Raw genomic sequence first — 18,138 nt, 5'->3', positions numbered from 1 at the left:
TCAGGGGTTTGGCACCATCTACTTCATTGAGTGTTTAATGGCTTTGACCTGAAGCAAAACATGGAAATCACAGGGTGATTTCAGGTAATCAGTGAATTCAGTGAATCACCCTGTGATTTTGCAGGGTGATTTCAGTGAGTTCTTCTGAAACTGCAAGTGTGCTGGACAGTCTCCTCAGTGGACAGTAGCTGTGGGTGAAGTTGAAGTTCCTTTCAGCTCTTTTACTCAAGTATGAAGGTAAAGCCATTCAAGTATCAGAGTGTTTGGTTGAGAGAAAATAGTTGGAATTTTGCAGTTAGAGAACATAAACATTTCCTATTTGCATGCAAGCAAACCTTTGTATTAATTCTGTTTGACAACATTCCAAATGTTGTACTCTGCCATGCAGAGCCTTTGGAGCCTTCCCGGTGATGGGGTTTTGGAAGAAGTTATCCCAGTACAAAAACTACACAGCACAGAGGACAAGACAAAAGCAAGCAGTGTATGAAATAAGCTTTTGGTTTGGGATTAGGAATACACCTCTGGCAGAGTGTGCTGGGGACTGTTTGTTTGGCCACAGTGTTGTTGAGCTAAAGGTGGGTCTGTACTGCTGAGCTGATGTGCTTGGGCTGCTTTGCACCTGGCAGTGGAACAGCCCATTTCCATGCTGTTACACTCTTACGCTCCAAAGCAGGGTGGCCATATCCAAACAGCCTGTTGGGAGCAGTCCCTGATCTGTGCCAGCTCACTGGCTGAACTTGGGAGTTGTTTCACATAAAGATGGTTGTCCTTGATCAAAACCTGTGCCAGGGACTGTGGCACCAAGCTCCCAGGGTGGGTGGTTGAGTTCTGGTACCTTCTCAAAGCATTCCCTGGCACTGCTATAAGTTGTTACTGCAGACAGAGCACTGACTCCTCTGCTGTCAAGTGCAGGTGCTGCTTTTGTTCTGAATTCTCTCTGTCACACATTAGCAGATTTTCAACAGCTGTTGGATTTATCTACCTTTCTCCAAATCAAGAGTTGTCATATCTGAAATCCGTGTGGAGTTGAGCTAAGAAACAAGCTCTGAGCTCTCTGGTGCTGTTCTTCGTCTTGTCTGGTGAAAAAAGGGGAGACGTTCTAGGCCATAATGAAATTGTATGTCAAAGCTGGGCACTGTGGCTTCACAGTAGCATTTGTGAATGTTCAGCTCTGGTGGAAAGTACGTTCCTGGAAGGAAAAGAAAGTGAAAAAAGCCACCTTTGCTGTCTTTCTAACCAGGAGGGATTGCCAGACATGTGTCTCATTATTCTGCATCCTAGATCTGTAATATTCAGTACCATTCAAATATTATTTGAATACTAACATTTTAAGAAAATTTAGTTTCTGATTCAATTCAAAGAGAGCGTTCACTGCTATTTCAGAGGCCTCTGGAGAACACAGTCCAGCTGCTGTTCATGGTTGTGCTTTGTGTTGATAAGACAAGTAAGCATACACTTTTTCATCTTTCCCTTTTACTGGCCTGCTTCTGAAATGTCATGGGCCAGGTTTACACTCTCATGGGCCACAGAGATGAGATTGTGTTTGGGAAGATTGTTTGATGTGGTGCCTCTGAGAGAGTGTTACATGGGTGAAGGAAAACCTGCATGAAGAAGCCTTTAAAACTTGTTTGGGTGATGATGGGTATAGGGGAGCTCCTGAGTTCCCTGGAAAAACTAGAGCTACTATCAACATACACAATACCTCAAGGGCAAGTAGGGAGAAAATAAACCTTTGAGTAATGCCAGTTTGTGTATTAGAGCATTTCTAATTATGCTTTGTTGTCACTGAGCCTTATTTGGTGAACTGCTAAGATGTACTGCTTGTAAATTTTGATCAGAATTTTTTGGAGTGCTGTTTTATAGCGTGTATTGTGTTTCCAGTAGAAAGGAGGTTTTGTTCTTTTCTTTACTTGCATATTGTAGAAGTAAAGCTTCAGTGACTTCAGTATAGTGAAGAAAATTATAAATACAGTCTGTTTCTTTTCTGAAAAATAGCTGTTAATAAAGTTTTGTGTTGGTTATGAAAAAGTAGGATGGAAACTAGCTTTTGTGTGTTAGTGAACGCTTATATACTAAAAGAGTTTGAATAAATAGCTGATTATTGAATAATATCAGTATTATATTACTGATCTTTTAAGTGTGTGAACTTGTCTGTGTTAGTGAACATTGCTCTTGATTTAGTTATTTTGAAACAATTGCCTTGGGGGAAGAAGAGAACTGTTTGATATAGTATGATATCTTCAGTACTAAAACATTTGAAAAAAATCTGAAATCTGATGGTCCTCAAAACATAGTGTCAGATCTTAACAATAACCTGAGATTTGTAATTTAAATATTTTTATCTCGGGAGTAGTCATTAAAATATAACTTAGACTAATCTTGGGTTTTTAATGAATGGAGTAATAAAGCAGAGGTAGCCTGGAAGGGCCATTTTAGATCAGGTTGATTGTGACCTCATCCAGTCCTTTACACAAACCCTTTTGGGTATTGCTGGTAGAGGATGTGCAGAAAAGATTTGACTTAAAGTATAATTTTCAAATGTTAGCTGAGAAGGCTACCAAAATTTATGTTCAAGCAAAACTAACTACAATTCTAAAAGTCAATTGTAACCTAAGTTGTATTCACAGCTGAATGGTACGGAAGTACAAGTGTTGACTCAGCATTCTGAAGGTACATCATCACTGACACACATTGGTATCCTTTGTGGCACTTTTAATTGCTTGGTTTCAGTCCAAAATTAATATAATCTGAAGCATTTTAAATCATACTATGTTGAGTTTTGCCTATTAAGTTTATATAGAAATGTAACTGTGTAGGTGTGATGTTAGCAGTGTGTTTATGCTTCCACAATATGTTTAGTATGCTTCAGTTTAGTTTATCTGTTTTTATACAGAGACACAAGTCAGCCATATAAATTGCATATGTTGTTGAAATGAGGATTAATGTGCTATACAGTGTGGAATAAAGCTGTGATGGAGCAACCTTCATGGTAATTAGCAAGAGCTTGGAAACCTGTATTATACTGCTGTGAATTCTGTCTACATCATTATTAATTTTTATTGTATTGTTTTTGATGGATTGTTTGTGTACTTATTTGCACAAATACACACTTTCAATGCATGGTAACAAGTATAAGAATAAATGAAGTGTATGAGTTTGTGCATTTTTTTTTAAATTAATGCTATGGTATCTAAAAGACTTAGTTCCAGTCTTTCATGGCATTAGATTGATATCTGACAGTTTCACTTGAATTTATTTAGTAGTCTAGCAGAAAGCATGCAGCAATGTGCAGTGGATTTAATTGTAAATTTGAAATTCACTTTGAATTTGTTTTATTTGGCTTTGTCTATTTTTTTCTTCACCTTCAGATGTTGAGTTCTTTTGTGTGAGATGAAATTCTCATGATCCCTTGTGCTATTTAGTATATCCCATTTGTTGATTAAAACTTTTGGTACAGTGATGCACCTATCACTGAGTACTTACCAAGTTACCTGCCAAAGGTTTCCTTTTTCCTGAGTAATGGAACATTTTTGTTTTCATTTGTGATTAGGTAGCTTGTAGGAGCATTGTTGAGGGAAGATAGATTCTGAAAAACATTTCAAATAAGTATGATTATTTTGACAGCAGCTGTAGCAGAACTTTCCCAGGGAAATTCTCTACCTACCTGATGAAATAAAGCATTACCAAGCTGGGATCTGTAAAGGAAGATGTTTTGCAAAGTCGTTATTTGTAAATTCACTGCTGTAGTGGATATAGTGAAGAGTTCAGTAAAAATGAGGAAATCTGCCTTATCTGTCTTGTAAATATAGTAGAATACAAACAATCTCATCAGTTTTCCCCAGTGCTGTACAGTCTTGTTCCAGTGTTTTCCTCTATTGAGGCATTAAAAAGTTATGCTTTGACACAGAGTTGTTATATTTTTCTAGGGCAGCGGTCACTAGTCAAGGCTAGTCCTTCACTATCGCAGCTGGTGGACTTCAGGCTGACTTTACTGTAGTGCTCATGACTGGGTCAGAGGTCCATGGGGAGCTTTCAATGTCTAGCCCGTAGGGACATTTCCCAAGCAGCCCACAAGTGGCTTTTGGAAGAAGTGTTTATTCCAGTTTTCCAGACCTGTGTGTTCTATGATAGAAACCATGCACGTGCTGGGATGGCAGAGGAGCCCTTGCAGTCTGATGCCCTCCTGTGCATGGCCAGTGCTCAAAGCTGTGACCTGCAGCAAATGTGTGCTGTGCTCCTCTGCTGCATCTCATCATACAGGTGAGGGGGAGGGCTTTCTCCTACATCACTAAACAGATGTAGTGGGACTGGTCTAGGCTCCCCTCTCAACTGGTGCCTTCACAAATTACTTTTTTCCAAAGGTACATAAAACATTCCGCAGGACAGCAATTCATGCTAGTATTCACCCCCCCCCCCCCCCCTTTAAGACTGAAATAAACCCCTGCTTACAAAGACCCCATGAATTGCCATTCAGTGTGATCTGTGAGGTTCTGCTCTGCTTGTGGGCAGATGTATGCAAGACTTTCTTTTCCATATTTGTATTGTCTAGCAAGCAAAATCCATTAAGATGTATAAACAACTCAAAAATAATTCAAGTTTTTATTGCTCAAATAGCACTGCATCATTTTAAGTAAGTTCAGAATAATTTTAAAGCCATGCAAATGTAAGGTGAGATAATTCCTTAGCGTTGAAAAGTCCTGAAACACAAATGAAACTTCTTGGATAGCTTTAGTATTCTCTCACTGGTAGGAACCATATTTATTGCATCATCAGTGGATGGCAGGATTTTTCTAAACTTATAATAAGTCAATTTAAAACTCTTCCTGATCATATGCAGTAGGAAAATAACTTGGTTCTTAATCCAGTGTAAGCAAACAGTGCAGTGGTTTGACATTGATGCTAACAATAGGAGTATCACTGTGTTAGTGTGCAGTATCACTGTGTTAGTGTGCGGAGAACGGCTGAGCAGATATGGGTGCACCATACCAAAATGATTAAATGCTACCACTTGGAGCAGAGGTAGTTTATCATGGGAGTTTTGGACATAAAGGTACAACTAATATGTGACACTTCCCATTCATGCTATCTGCCACAGGCAGGCTGCGTCTGCCCCAAATGTTAATGCTTTCTTTACCTCTAAGTGAAGACTGTGGCACTTGGCTGTGGAAGCACTTGCGAGGGTGCCGGAGCACAGAACTGAGCTCTCCTGACCAATCCTAATGTGGTGCATCCCTATTTCTGAAAGGTTGCCCTGACATTTTCATGGCTCTGGTATTTTCATATGCAATTAAAGTATTGAGGTAAATTAACTTCTATGCTAGTTCAACACATACCTGTTTGCTTGGGATCAGACAGCCTGTGTTTGCACAGAGAAAAAGGAGAGGTTCTAGGTGGGTGAGAATTTTTAGGAATATGTAGGCAGTCTGGATTTTTGTTGTGAAATCTTAGAGCTTTGTTAACTGAATGTTCACTTAAAAGTGAAGTACATACCTCTAAGCTATTTGACATATTTGATTTCCATCCCTTTATTTTTCCTTTATCCTGTTTTCCCTGTCATTTGCTAATTGAAAGCAAGCCCCCTTTAATAGCTGGGAAACCTCTGGCAATAGGAGGAAAAAAGAAAAAAAAATAGAACAAGATATAGGTGAGTTGCTTTTGAAGTATTTGTCGTATAGAGGTTACAGGAAAACGTGTTGAGACTTGAGTTTGATATGTATTTGATCTCCTCAAGAACAGTACAGAATATTTGATGGATTTTTTTCAGAAGTACTTTCAGATTAACTGTCTCTACAGTACATTATTGAATTTTGAAACTTGTTTACCAGATGACTGAATTTTCCTTTTTCATTTTTGTGCTTAATCCCTCCAGTCTTCTTTGACGGTGTGGCCGTCACTTGCTGTGTTGTGACAGACACTATAGAGATCCTCTTAAATGTCAGAGCTGTTGGATAAAGGGATAGTGACTTGCAGATGATTACAGAAGGTTTTTGGTTTCTCAGATTGGAGGGTTCTCATGTAGTCAATAAAGATTCATGCTCCCTTTTAGCAGCTCTTGACTGTACTGATGACACATTTGTTTCCTTCATTTAACTTTTGTGGCTAGTTCTGGAGTAATTCAGAAATTATATAAAAATCTGCAAGTTAAAAACCCTTGGTAAGATACATAAATTTGTAAGCTTTAGAGTTTTTTACCCTAAGAAACTCTTGAAAAAATAAGCCCAGGTTTAGAATGGGAACATTTAGATTCTGTGGCCGTCTTTGTCTGCAGTTACAGGGGACTCTCTGGCTACGTGTGTTAAGGAACTTTATGTTGTAATTTTGAGAGCAATAAAACTAAAGATGAAGGAAATGCTGTGATTTATTCTGCTGCTTGGAGGATATGGAAGACTTTTTAAACAATGTCTGTTATTAATTTCATTTGACAGAGGTAGGCGTATGTGTATACAAAGCATTTTTCTGGTCTAAAACTTGAATGCCATTTAACATATTTTGCTGCAGCAATAAGAACTTTAAAAATTTGCGCTGGGTCTAGCACCGAGTGTAATGAGTTAACCTTTTTTGCCTTTTATTAAGTACTGTGAAGTAGATGTTAATTGCAGTAAGAAGCTTTCTTTCCATAGAGTAAATTTACAATTATAAACCAGTGTGTTGTTTGTTGTCATAAGGAAGATGTCAGTTACATCTATTTGTATTTCTTTTCATAGAGATGTCCTATTGCTGCTATTTAAAAGCAAGAAGGAGTGAATTGAAACCAAATGATTGTGGCCAAATACACTGACTTATTTTTACAGAGTAGGACCTTTAGAAGTTCCAGACTAAATGTCATACCTAGATAAGTAACACCCTTAGAAGAATTCATCTGTGTTTCCCACTGGCTGTATGCTTTTAATTTTTTAAATAATGAGTCTGCCTGTGTGTAGGCTTTCTTTTATTGATGACCAGTCTCCCAAGTAGTGCTCTGTGAAGAGCACACTTCAAAATGTTTGTGTCTTCTTGAAGAAGCTGGTAGATAAACTTCCATGACTCCTTGTTTGTCTGTTTTAAATGCCCACACAAGCACTGAGGTAGGGCTTGTCTCTGTCCCCTGTTACTGGAGGGACCATGGTAATACAGACCAAAGAAACCAGCCTCTGATTCAGTGTTTTCTGACACCAAATTTGCTTTGCTAAATTAGTATCTCATGTATTGTATTGGAACATTGACTATGTTCATTTAAAACCAGGGAAGTTTCTGTCTGTTTGTCCCAAGGGGTGAATCTGACTTCTACACTGATGACCTTGTATGTTTTTAAAATATTGCCCATGACTTTTTACTTAATTCATTCAAGCACGTATTTCTTCTACAGATACATTAAAGTAAAAAATTTAAGTGCACCCTCAGCAGAAGGGTTATTTGTGGTGCCATGGAAATCCATACAAGATGCCTTTTAGTGGATTAATTTTTTGTTTATAATTGAGGTTTTCTTTGTTGCTGTATTAGTTAAAGGTTTTGTTTCTATTGAGCACATAGAAATGAGTGCAATGGAAAAATAAGAATACCAAATTTCTTTTGGATATATATACACATACTTTAAATGAATCATTAGATATAAATTGATTAGAACAACATTCATGGAAGTCTTTGAAATGTTATCATCAAGGATGTATAATCTTTTGCATGTTCTTAGTATCTAGTGGTCTGGCAACTAATGTGGTTGTCTTGGAAACAGGCTTTATTTTCCTTTTGTGACTATCTAGATGTGAAATCATCATCTTCCTTGAAAATCTGTAAGTAATACTTCTGAAAGAAATAACTTCAGATTTAAGATACTTGTCCTCTATTTAAAGAATTGATACAGAAATCTGTAAGTGATGTTTGCATTGTGAACTTTAATTATAGTTGTGTGCTTATGTTGATAAAACAGTCTTTAGTGATTTTTTTTTTTAGGTAAAATGCCTGTACTTGGTGTTGCTATTTGGGAATTATCTGCAGTGAAACACTTTGCCAAGATTTCCTAGCTTAATGTTTAAATAGAAATATTACAGTGTAACTGATGCATTAGAAATGAAATTCCTAAAACCAAACTGATACTATGACTTCCAGTCTTTTCCCTTGCCTTGTTTTAAATTAACAGCATGCGATAAATCCTTGGGTTTTCTGTGAAATTATAGCATAATGTACCAGATAAAATATCGCTTTTTTATTAACCAGAGAGCTGCCTGGCTATGCACGACATAAAATGTCAAAGTAAAATAGAAACTGAGTTAAGAAATGTCCATCTTTCAAATTGTTGGGGTTTTATTAGGATTTGTATGGAAGTATGAAATAGTGTTCTTTAAATTGAATTTTTCTGGTCTGTAACTTATTTGTCCTTATTTGTCAGCAGTCTGATAATTTGGTATTAGTAACACTGTATTTTCATCCTGATTTTTACAGATGAAGGTCCAGACGGAATAATTGTTCATATTTTGTTCTTATATTGTTAAGTTTAGTAAGTTTTCTAATGATGGTTTTAATATATTTCTTTTCCAAGTATTTTTGTCTCCAATACCAATTTAAAAGGCTTTCATATACAGATATGTACATCAGAGAAGAATGTTTTTTTAAGCCTCTCATAAAATAACTGGTTTTTTTCAGTGAAACTCACACTTTGAATGATACAGCCTGTCCAAGGGTAGAGAACCATGGCAAGATCTTGTTTAGCCATTGGAACCCAACTGCATGCCCATTTATTTCGTTCTACCTCCCAGCTCTTCCTCCTGCTTCATTTCTTGTGCTGCACCCACATTTCAGTTCTTTTCCAGAACTTAATTGACCATTTTATTTTTGCTTAAATGTTCAGGTGTGTTCCAAATTTTTTAACTTCCTTATTCCCTAGAATAAGATCAAGGTTTCTGTGTAAGGCCTGAGATGAAGCTTATTGGTCGAAGTGGAGAGAATCTTAAAGACTTCAAGACTATGGTTGTTACCAGGTGATGCATAAAGCTTTTAGTGACCTGTATTTTGGCCCCAATGTACAAGAGTGGTGTAAGTATGCTGCACCCAGAAAGAAATAAACAATCACAGCTTCTTTTTCCACAAATGGTGCTGTGTTCCACTTTGGATGCAATATCATTTATATATGTTTACCTTGATGGCCAGGCCATAAAACCCCCACTTTCACCTCAAATTATGATCTCATAAATCTTACATTAAAAAAGGACATTAAAATGACATGTTATTTAAGCTACAAACAAAGCTGATTTAGTCCTTGAGCTTTTTTCATATTCCTCTAAATAAATGTCATTTCTTCGAGTTTAACAATATTAGTTAACTTTGTTCAGAAAAAGCAGTCCATTTTATACCTTCCTGATCAAATAATAATTCTTCATGCTGATTACTAAGTATTACATAATTATATTCCCTGGCTCCATTTTAGCTGAACATTTTTTCATTCTTTGCTCCCAAACTGCAAACAAGCAAGCAACCGAAAAAAAAACCCAATCAAACCCCTTATGGTAACAATTCTCTAAAGTTACAGTATGTGCATCATTGTGTCAGCGTGATCAGTTCCCAGAAATTGGTTGATAGTCACATCCTAGCATCCTTCTTGAATATCCTGGGAAAATCTGATATTGTTAAAGTTCTCATGGCTTTTCTTTTCAGATTAACTTTCAGTAAACTTTGATGTTTCCTTGTTCCTGTTCTTTATGATACAGAGATGTTGTCCTGGAGAAATCTGTTTTACCTCTGTGCATTGTAAGACATGGTCTTTCATCCCCAGAAATGAAATTCTGCATAATTCAAAGGTAGTTCTAAAGATAAAGAGGGAATACAGTTTTTTCCTCTCACATGTTTCACTTTGGGATGTTGCCAAGTCTGATATCAGCAGCATTATGAAAAGATAGAACAAACTTCAGGGGAGGGATTGCAGAGTCATTTGAGGAGAAATGTTTTTTTTTTTTTTTTTTTGCCTTTTGTAATCAAAAAAGTACAAAACAAAATAACTAATGAACATTTTCCTTTTACCATAAGCAAGGAAGTTGATTAGATAGTCATCTACAGCCAGAGATACAGAGACATGTAGTAGCTTTTTCAGTGGTGAGAACCACATCTCAGGAGGACAGTGTATCCAGTCATCACAGCGTGTTTAAAACAGAATTTTCTCTCTCCAATGCCCAGCACAAAGACAAGCTACATCTCCAGCTTCACTTGGGCACATGGTATTTAGGTGTAGGCAGTCCCATTGTAAGTGCATGACTTGGCTTGAAATGATCTCTGCAAATCTTTCCATCTAAGAATGGACTGAAATACAAAATGGCTCATCCAAGCTGCACTTTAGACAACTTGTTTTAGAGCTTCTCATGAATTACAGTAGCTTGTTGCTATTTCTTTCTTGTATGTACTTGGTGTGTTGTTACCCATATGGTGGGTGCTGAGGTGATTCAAGTGCCAAAAGAAAAAGTTGCTTTTTCACCTTCTGTCAAGACTTGCAGTAGGAGCTGGACATCTTTATTCCCTAGAGGTCCTCTGCTGTGCTAGGTACCTCAGAGTGAAAGTCTTGATTCTTCATTCTGTTTCTTTTTTCCCAGCAATTACTGTTTTAATTATTCACATAAAAAATTCTTCTAATGCTGCCATATGTCATTACTTGGTATCATTCAAATACCATTTGATAGGTATTTTCAAAAGCAGGGGGAAGGCTTACTCAGAACTCTTTGTAGTATATTGATTTTTCTTTTTTTACGTGTTAATGGTGTGACCTTTACAAAAACAAAAGTGATTTGAAACTTAAATTTTGAAATTGATAATGCATTGCTCCTGTTAGAGGATTTGGGACTTTACATAGGTGTTTATTCACATCAGTTCATTAATTTAAGCAGCAGTTGTATTTTATGCAATTTTAAAAGTGTTTAGGGCTATTTTTAATGGTCTTACCTGGTGAAATATAGATTGTTGTGGGTTAATGTTTATGTGAGTGCATGAAAATGTTCACTGTAGTGTTGTATTAAGCTGAGCTTAAGTGTGGTAGAATTTTCCTGGGTTATTACTGCATTTTTAACTATACTTAAAGCTTCAGATAAAATGTATGAAGAAGATTCTCTGGATTTTCATTTTCATGGGGTGTAGCAACCATTTAAAAATCACTTCTGTAATACTGTATATTTTTCTGATTCTCAATTTAACATCAAAACAGTTTTGCAGTAAAAAATAGAGTAAATAATTTGCAGAATTCTATCTGAATGAATATGAAATAACTAATTCAACATATCTCTGTGCAATAGTAAGAACAGGGTGCTCCTTGCTGTGCTGTTCATTCACAGCTCTTTCTTCATGCTGCCACCCTTAGCAGCTTGTGTTTGATTTTGCTCTGAGTAGCATCAGAAACACTTGAAATGCTGCAATTTGGAATTAACTTCCAGGGAGTGATGACAGTGGCTTGTCAGGCCATGCTTTTTTTTTTTTTTTTTTTTTTTTTTTTTCCCCTAATGTCACCCTGAATAAAATGAATTTAAAATAAACTGATAGCATTTTTCTGGTGCCTGACTGTGCCCTGTCTAACACATCTCAGAGTAGCATTTTCTGATCTGGCCACAGTAATGTTTTTTATCAGTGCTGTCATTAATTTGGCTGCAAATGGAGATAGCCTTTTTGGAATGGATGAATACTTCAGCTTTATACTTCAATTACTAAAGGAGATAAAAATTTTAGACCTTTTTTAAAGAGAAAATGTGACCAGAAAGTGAATTGTACAGGTAGTTACTGTGAACAGACATACCTTACTGAGATTTTTGGAGCAGTTGTCTAAAATGCAGCATTGTACATGTTTAGGAGGTTGCCAGTGAAAATAAAAATTATGATTGTTGTTCTTTTCAGTGAAAATGAACAAATGGGTTCTTAAGTCATTTGGTTTTATGATTAAATAATAAATGTTTATCAGCACTTTGTATTAGCATATGAGATAAATGTGTGTCAGTGTGGACTAGATCTGGTAGGAGTCTGTATATCTGGCAGTCAGGGAAGTGGGGGTTTTGGTTGTGTGATTTTTGCTTTTATTTTTCTGTTTAATCCTTTCTCAACTTGGAAAACAAGAAGGCTGATGGTCTTTCTGTAGTGTGTGGTATTTTAAACCTCAAATGTCACCCATCCCCTTGCTATTTTAATGAATTTGTGCATTCTGTGAATGCCTATGAGTCAGAGAGCAGAGGGGAACTCTATATTTGCTTCAGTTAGTGAATTTAAACAAAAAACCCAAAGGTTATTGATTATAGCAAATAGTCACCTTCTCTTTTTTTTTTTTTTTTTGTATAAATAATTTAGAGGTTCAAGCATTTACTCATAGAGGATTTTAAGAGAGCCTGATGCTTGGGTTCAGCATGCATGCTGCAGAGGCCAGTGATCTGAGGCAGAACCGTGACCTGTGTGTGAGGAGTGCATCACACCTTTCGGGGAGGGATCTGCCTCCACACTGGCAATGTGGAGGGTTTTGGGGTGTCTCTGTGCTTGCACACACTGATGGCAATGCAGTGACATGGCCAGTCTGCACCTTGGGCTGTTACCTTGGGCCTCCTTTAAGGTGAGGAGGGTGTCTGTGATATGGATGGGCAGCAGGCTGGGTTTGATATGGAATAAATCAGCCATCTTCTGACGGTAAATGGTCAGGAGAGGCGGTCGTAACTTGAACTTGGTTCTGATCCTCTGTGTTTCTGGTTGCAGTCATATAAAAGGGGGAAGGGCTTTTGCCATTCAGCAAGTGGTTTGGGTTTTGCTTGCTTTTCTCATGTAAAAGCCCAGAAAGTTTACAGCTGGTGCAGGCAGAGGATCATTGCAGTAAGACCTACTTCCAAAGAAACAGCCAACCAACCTAAAAAACCACCAGGGAGGAGATCTCCTGTGTCCTCCTGCCATCCTCGTGTATGTTGAGCCTGGCTCTGTGAGGGTGCAGAATTACTTGTGTTCCATTTTGTGTCTTCTGTCTTTGGTTTTGTGAGCACAGTGTGATCCATAATTTAAATAAGATGCCCTTGAAAAATCTGCTAAGGATTTGTATAATGACTGATGACAAAGGAGTTTTGTTATATTTGGAAGATGCAGTTAAATATAACGTAAAATGAAAGGCAGAAGTGAAATAACTTTCCTTGTTTGAGGAAGCTAAGCAAGAGTTGGTTCCAGTTCTGCTGGTAAGGAAGATGACACTAGAAAATAGTTAAATTCTGTATTTATTAAGTTCTAATGAAAACTTAGACCTTACATGACCATACTGCTCCTTATTACCTGAAAGGGACTGTGATAATTTTATTTTATGATGAAAGTTATATTATTGAAAGAGCAAATGTTAGTTTCTCCCCTTTTTATTTTTTCATTATGCTTTTAAACATGTTACAAAACTTGGGACTTTAGCACATTAAGTTCATGTGCTGTTAGGAAAATGGCACGTTTTCTAGATAGAAACTGAATCTTAAATTACTATGTACCATCAAATCATGCAGTACCTCTCCACAAATCATTAATCACATAGTAATAGGATTAATTTCTGAGGGAACAGTAATGTATTAAACAGTTAAATATCCCAGTCTTTGTTTGTTCCTCATCTGATAACACAGGCAGAAAAAATGAGATATGCCATATAGTTAATCTAATTTTCAGCACTTCTAAAGGCTGAAGCATATTTTCTTTGATGCATCACTGACTTTTGGTAAAATGAAGTGAGAAAGCTCCATTTTCTGTCAGGAGCCAACCAGAGCCCAGCATGTTTCCACTGTCCAGTATTGAATTTTTGTTCACATTGCAGATCGATGTGAAACTGCAACCACTGAGGCTTTCTGGCATGTACAAAACATTTGTTCAGCTAGAAAATGAGTGGGGGAAAAGAGCCAGCAGTGATGTCCAGGTAGGAGCCCACTGGAGTGCTGTGAAGCAGAACACCTGGTGTAAGGAATAGGGCATGTACAGTCCATGACCATGTGTCTGTGAGAGTGGGAATTGCAGCTTTGTTGAGGACCACCGCTTCTGAGATCTGGATTCTGTAATGCTGATGCGCTGTGAGATGAGATGCTCTGGTGTTAGATTAAAAACAATTGCAGACTATTTGCCAGTAATTAATTTGATATTTTTGGAAAACAGTCAACAGTTTGTAAAATCTTAACTGTTTCTTATTTGGACTTGAGTTATTTCTTATTTGGACTTGAGTTATTCTGCAGCAATAGCTGCAGGCTGCTCCCAGGTGGTTGTTTATGAGCAGTGGGGAGGACTTTCCTCCTGCTGTGGAACCTGCACTGGTGGCACACTGCATGGAGGGGTTCTTGAGGTTTGTATGTTCAGTCAGATCTCTTGATAAGATGTGAAGAGTTTTCCATTGCTTGCTTTCAGTATTTTTTCTGAATTATATGCCGTGAATGTTGTTGTTTGGTGTAATGAAAGTGGTTGGTGTGTAACTGTCAGTGTGTTACTGGTCTGCTGGGTAGTTTCAGAGATCACATTTGCCCATCTGCCTTGATAAGAAATTCTGTAAATTGCAAAGTTGAAGAATTAACCCATTACAATTTTTTTATCTTATCATTGCCACGTGATTGGTCAATCATTGGGTAAAAACCTATTTAGTTTCTTTTAAACCCTACAGCAGCTCTACCATGAGGTAATACCCCTGAGGTGTGGGTTTACCACGGGAATTAACTGTAGTGTCACAGTTTCTGAATGCCTGTTTAATTTAAAAGCAGGAGAGGTGATGTTCGGAAGAACCTTGAAGAATCAGTTTGGTTCAGAGTCTGTACAAATAAAAATTTACTTTTGTTTGCCTCAGTTTGTTTTAGCTGACTGTTTTCCTTAAATAGCCATGAATTAAGCTTTGCAACAGGACTGGTAAGATCCTGCTGACTTCAGTGAGGCTTGACATGATCCAGTAACAATCTAATGTATTTATGTTAGTAAATGGTGTCATTTTGAAATTTATCACAGGCTCATGAATATTCTTCTTTCTTCTTGCCCACTTCTCTGAAATTATTAGACATACAGTTGAAGTAGTGGCCTTAGTTACTTTGCTGGTAATTGGATTAACAATTCAGTATGCAATGCTGAGGTTTCTTTTCACTGAAAATGGGGAAGAATGCTTTTCTGGATGTATCAGTTTATGAAGTGCATCCTATTGGTATCCTGCTATATAGGAAAGATTATTTTAATACATATATTAGATCTATAATTAAATTTTGTTTTCAGTAGTATATGATAGGGCATTAATCTGTACATATATGCATTTTAAACTAGCTACATAAAATGATTGTAGATACTAGAAATGCTTGAATAGGTTTTCTTTCTTATAAAAAGCGTAAATTTTTTTAGTCATTTGTTGTTGATTAATAGACTGTTGTAGGAGATTGTGTAAGAGTATGTTATTACAATATAATGCTAGTAAAAAAAGTTGACATGAATCTTGCTTTTGTCAGTTTTGTGACCTTTGTATTTCTTTCTCATTAGAACTATGCAGCACTGATCCATCAACAAATTAATGAGGACAAACAAAACTTGAGAGAAAAGGCTGTATATGGAATTCAGCTCACAGAAGAAAAACTTAATGACTTCCGTGATGAACAGATTGGGCAGCTGAAGGAACTGATGGATGAGGCTACCAAACCGAATAAAAAAATCACCATTTCTAAAGACACAGAATACAAAACCTAAAAGATAAAAATTTTTATTTTAATGCATATGGAAGCATTTTGAAACTGCTTTTTCCAGTTGTACTTGAATGTGGTTTCTGTGAGATAATGGACACTGCTGATAATATAACCTCTCTGAAAAGGATACGTTTGGCTTTCTGTGCAAGAATAAATGGAAAAATGGAATAGGAATAATCACAGCACTTTTATGTTAATTGCATTAATTTTTTTCTCTGTTTTTTTTGGCCTCCTAATGGATGTTGAAGACTGAGAATTTGGGAAAAGTAAATTGACATTTTTAAAATATGGAATTGTTAGTTTTGGGGTTGTTTTGTAATCTTGGCACTTAAAGGGCAAAACATCTTTCTGTTTGTGTATCATCTTCTTCCTTAATGGAAAAAATGCTATTAGCATTTATTTTCCTGTGAGGATTCAGTAGACAAAGGAATGGTACTAGGGTGGGCTTGTTTGCATGGAAAGAAATGAGCAGTATTAGAAGATCAATACTGCTGGTGAAATTGGAAGTTGGTTTTCTTCTTGAGCTTTATTGTGAAATGGACTTTAAAATAAAAGATGTAGCTGATTATTAAATTAACCTTGAATCACTCTTATGCAGAAAATTCTGTGTTTTTTTTCAAAGCTATATTCAGATTATTGTTAGTATCTAAAATTTTTAAAAACTTTCCATGAGTGGGTTGTGCTGTGGTTTGAATTCAAAGGTTCTTTAAAAACTTGGGATCCCATATTATACAGTATTTTGTACAGAACAGGATTTATAAATTACTCAATCACAGAAATGATCCTGTTGATAATACTGTATGATGAACATTAGTAATTTATTTCTAATAGGTTAAATCTTCAGTAAGACAATGTGTGCTTGTTGTAACACATACTGTTGGAACTAAAAAAAAAAAGAGGGTTTTATCTTAAGAAAAACAAAAAAAAACCCCTTTTGCCTTTCTGTGCAAAAGGCAGCTTTAATTTCATCTTCCAAACCTAGTTTTGTATTATTAGTTTTGTTCTATTTCTGGACCTTTCTTTGTTACTCACAGCACGTTTAAGACAACAAAATTCCTTTGCTCTTGGGGAATAACAGCTTTGCAAGGAAGCACATTACCATCTGTCTCAGTTTGTCACAACATGCTGTTTGCCAAAGCTGCTCTCCAGGATCCTAACGGAGTGGGGAGCAATTTGGGGAGCAGCCTCTTTCTTTCTCCTGTTCTTTGATGGGCTGCAGGTTGCTCACTTCTATTAAAAGTTCACTTGCAGGATTGTGAGGAACGTGTCGTTGCTTTGCTGCCTCTTCCTCCGGCACCCACTGCCTTTGTTGTGTGTGCAGTAGGAACGTGGTGTAGCCTCAGGCACCCAGTTCAAACAGGGTGGAAGGGCAGAGATGACATCCAGGCTGCAGGGCTGTTCCAGGTCCTGATTCTGATGCTTCAGGGGCATGGTTGAAGAGAATGGCAGCTCTTTCCTGGCCTGCTCCATGCCTTGGATGCCCCCGCATCAAAGTGGGAAGCAAATGGCTTGTGCATATTGGAAGCTTGAAAACTATCTCTGATACTGCCATTCGCACATTCCTAAAGTCTTCTTTTTACAGTTTAAAGGCTGTAAAAATCTAATCCAACTCTGGAGTTTAGGGCATAAAGATTTATTCTGTTGTGCTTCTGTCAGATGTAATCAGTAATTCCATCACTAAATCTATTTGGTTTTCATACCAAAAGTAGTTTTTGGGTCTTGACAACAGAGTTTGTTTCCAGTCCTTGATGGGTAGTAAACCTGTGCCTGCTTTCCAGTCAATATCCAAGTTCCTTCCAATTTATTTCAAATACTGCAATTTAAAGCACCGTTACTTTTAGCAATGGAACTTGTTAGTTCAGTGAAACTAGTTAAAATACTTGTTTTGCATCTGTCTACTCATGTATGCACCTAGATTTTTAGAGGCTAAATTAATTAATAATGAAAAATTGCTATATGGTATGAAAAACTTCAGCTTATAATGAGACCTACAGGGAGTTGGAGGTGAGGGTAAACATCTTTAACATCCACAACCCCTTGTTTAGTAAATCCAACAATTTTCTTCTTTCATTCCCAACAGTAGTTTGTATTTGGTACAATATTTATATTCTTGTTTTAAACAACTCTCACAAAAGCCAAAATTCCATTACACTAATGAAGCATCTTTCAAGATTGCTGGCTTTAAGACAGGCAGTGCTAATAGTAAGGTGTGCTCTGGTCTGAGCAGGGCTTATATGAGTGGTGGGGCCCCACAGAAGCTTCGTGATGCCAAAACTGCCATGCATTAATAAAATTCTTTGATTTACAAGTGTGGTTAATGACAGTTAAGTTGAGGTAAACAATGAGCTGCAGGGAGCTGAATTTTTAAGTATCTGGAAAAGGCACGAGCTGAAGTCTTACCAACAAGTAAAGAATTTTCAGAAATCTCTGTCATTAAAAATGATTAGTTTTGATATACAAAGTTATGCATCTTAAAAAGAACAAATGAAACGTCCTTCTTTCTGTGTTC

General features: G+C 36.9%; 1 protein-coding gene across 1 annotated transcript in view; it reads left to right on the top strand.

The window, feature by feature from the left end:
* Nucleotides 1-15,659, top strand: part of SDHAF3 (succinate dehydrogenase complex assembly factor 3) — a 28,813-nt gene extending 13,154 nt beyond the window's left edge. The window contains exon 2 of the mRNA XM_068210499.1: nt 15,430-15,659. Coding sequence (XP_068066600.1) covers nt 15,430-15,633 — 204 coding nt within the window. The 3' untranslated portion in view covers nt 15,634-15,659. The remainder of the gene's footprint in view (nt 1-15,429) is intronic.
* The last annotated feature ends 2,479 nt before the right edge of the window (nt 15,660-18,138 follow it).

This window comes from Anomalospiza imberbis, chromosome 1 (genome assembly GCF_031753505.1).
Source record: "Anomalospiza imberbis isolate Cuckoo-Finch-1a 21T00152 chromosome 1, ASM3175350v1, whole genome shotgun sequence".
Lineage (NCBI taxonomy): Eukaryota > Metazoa > Chordata > Aves > Passeriformes > Viduidae > Anomalospiza > Anomalospiza imberbis.
Note: the sequence above shows the minus strand (reverse complement) of the source record. Positions and strands in the feature narration are given on the sequence as shown.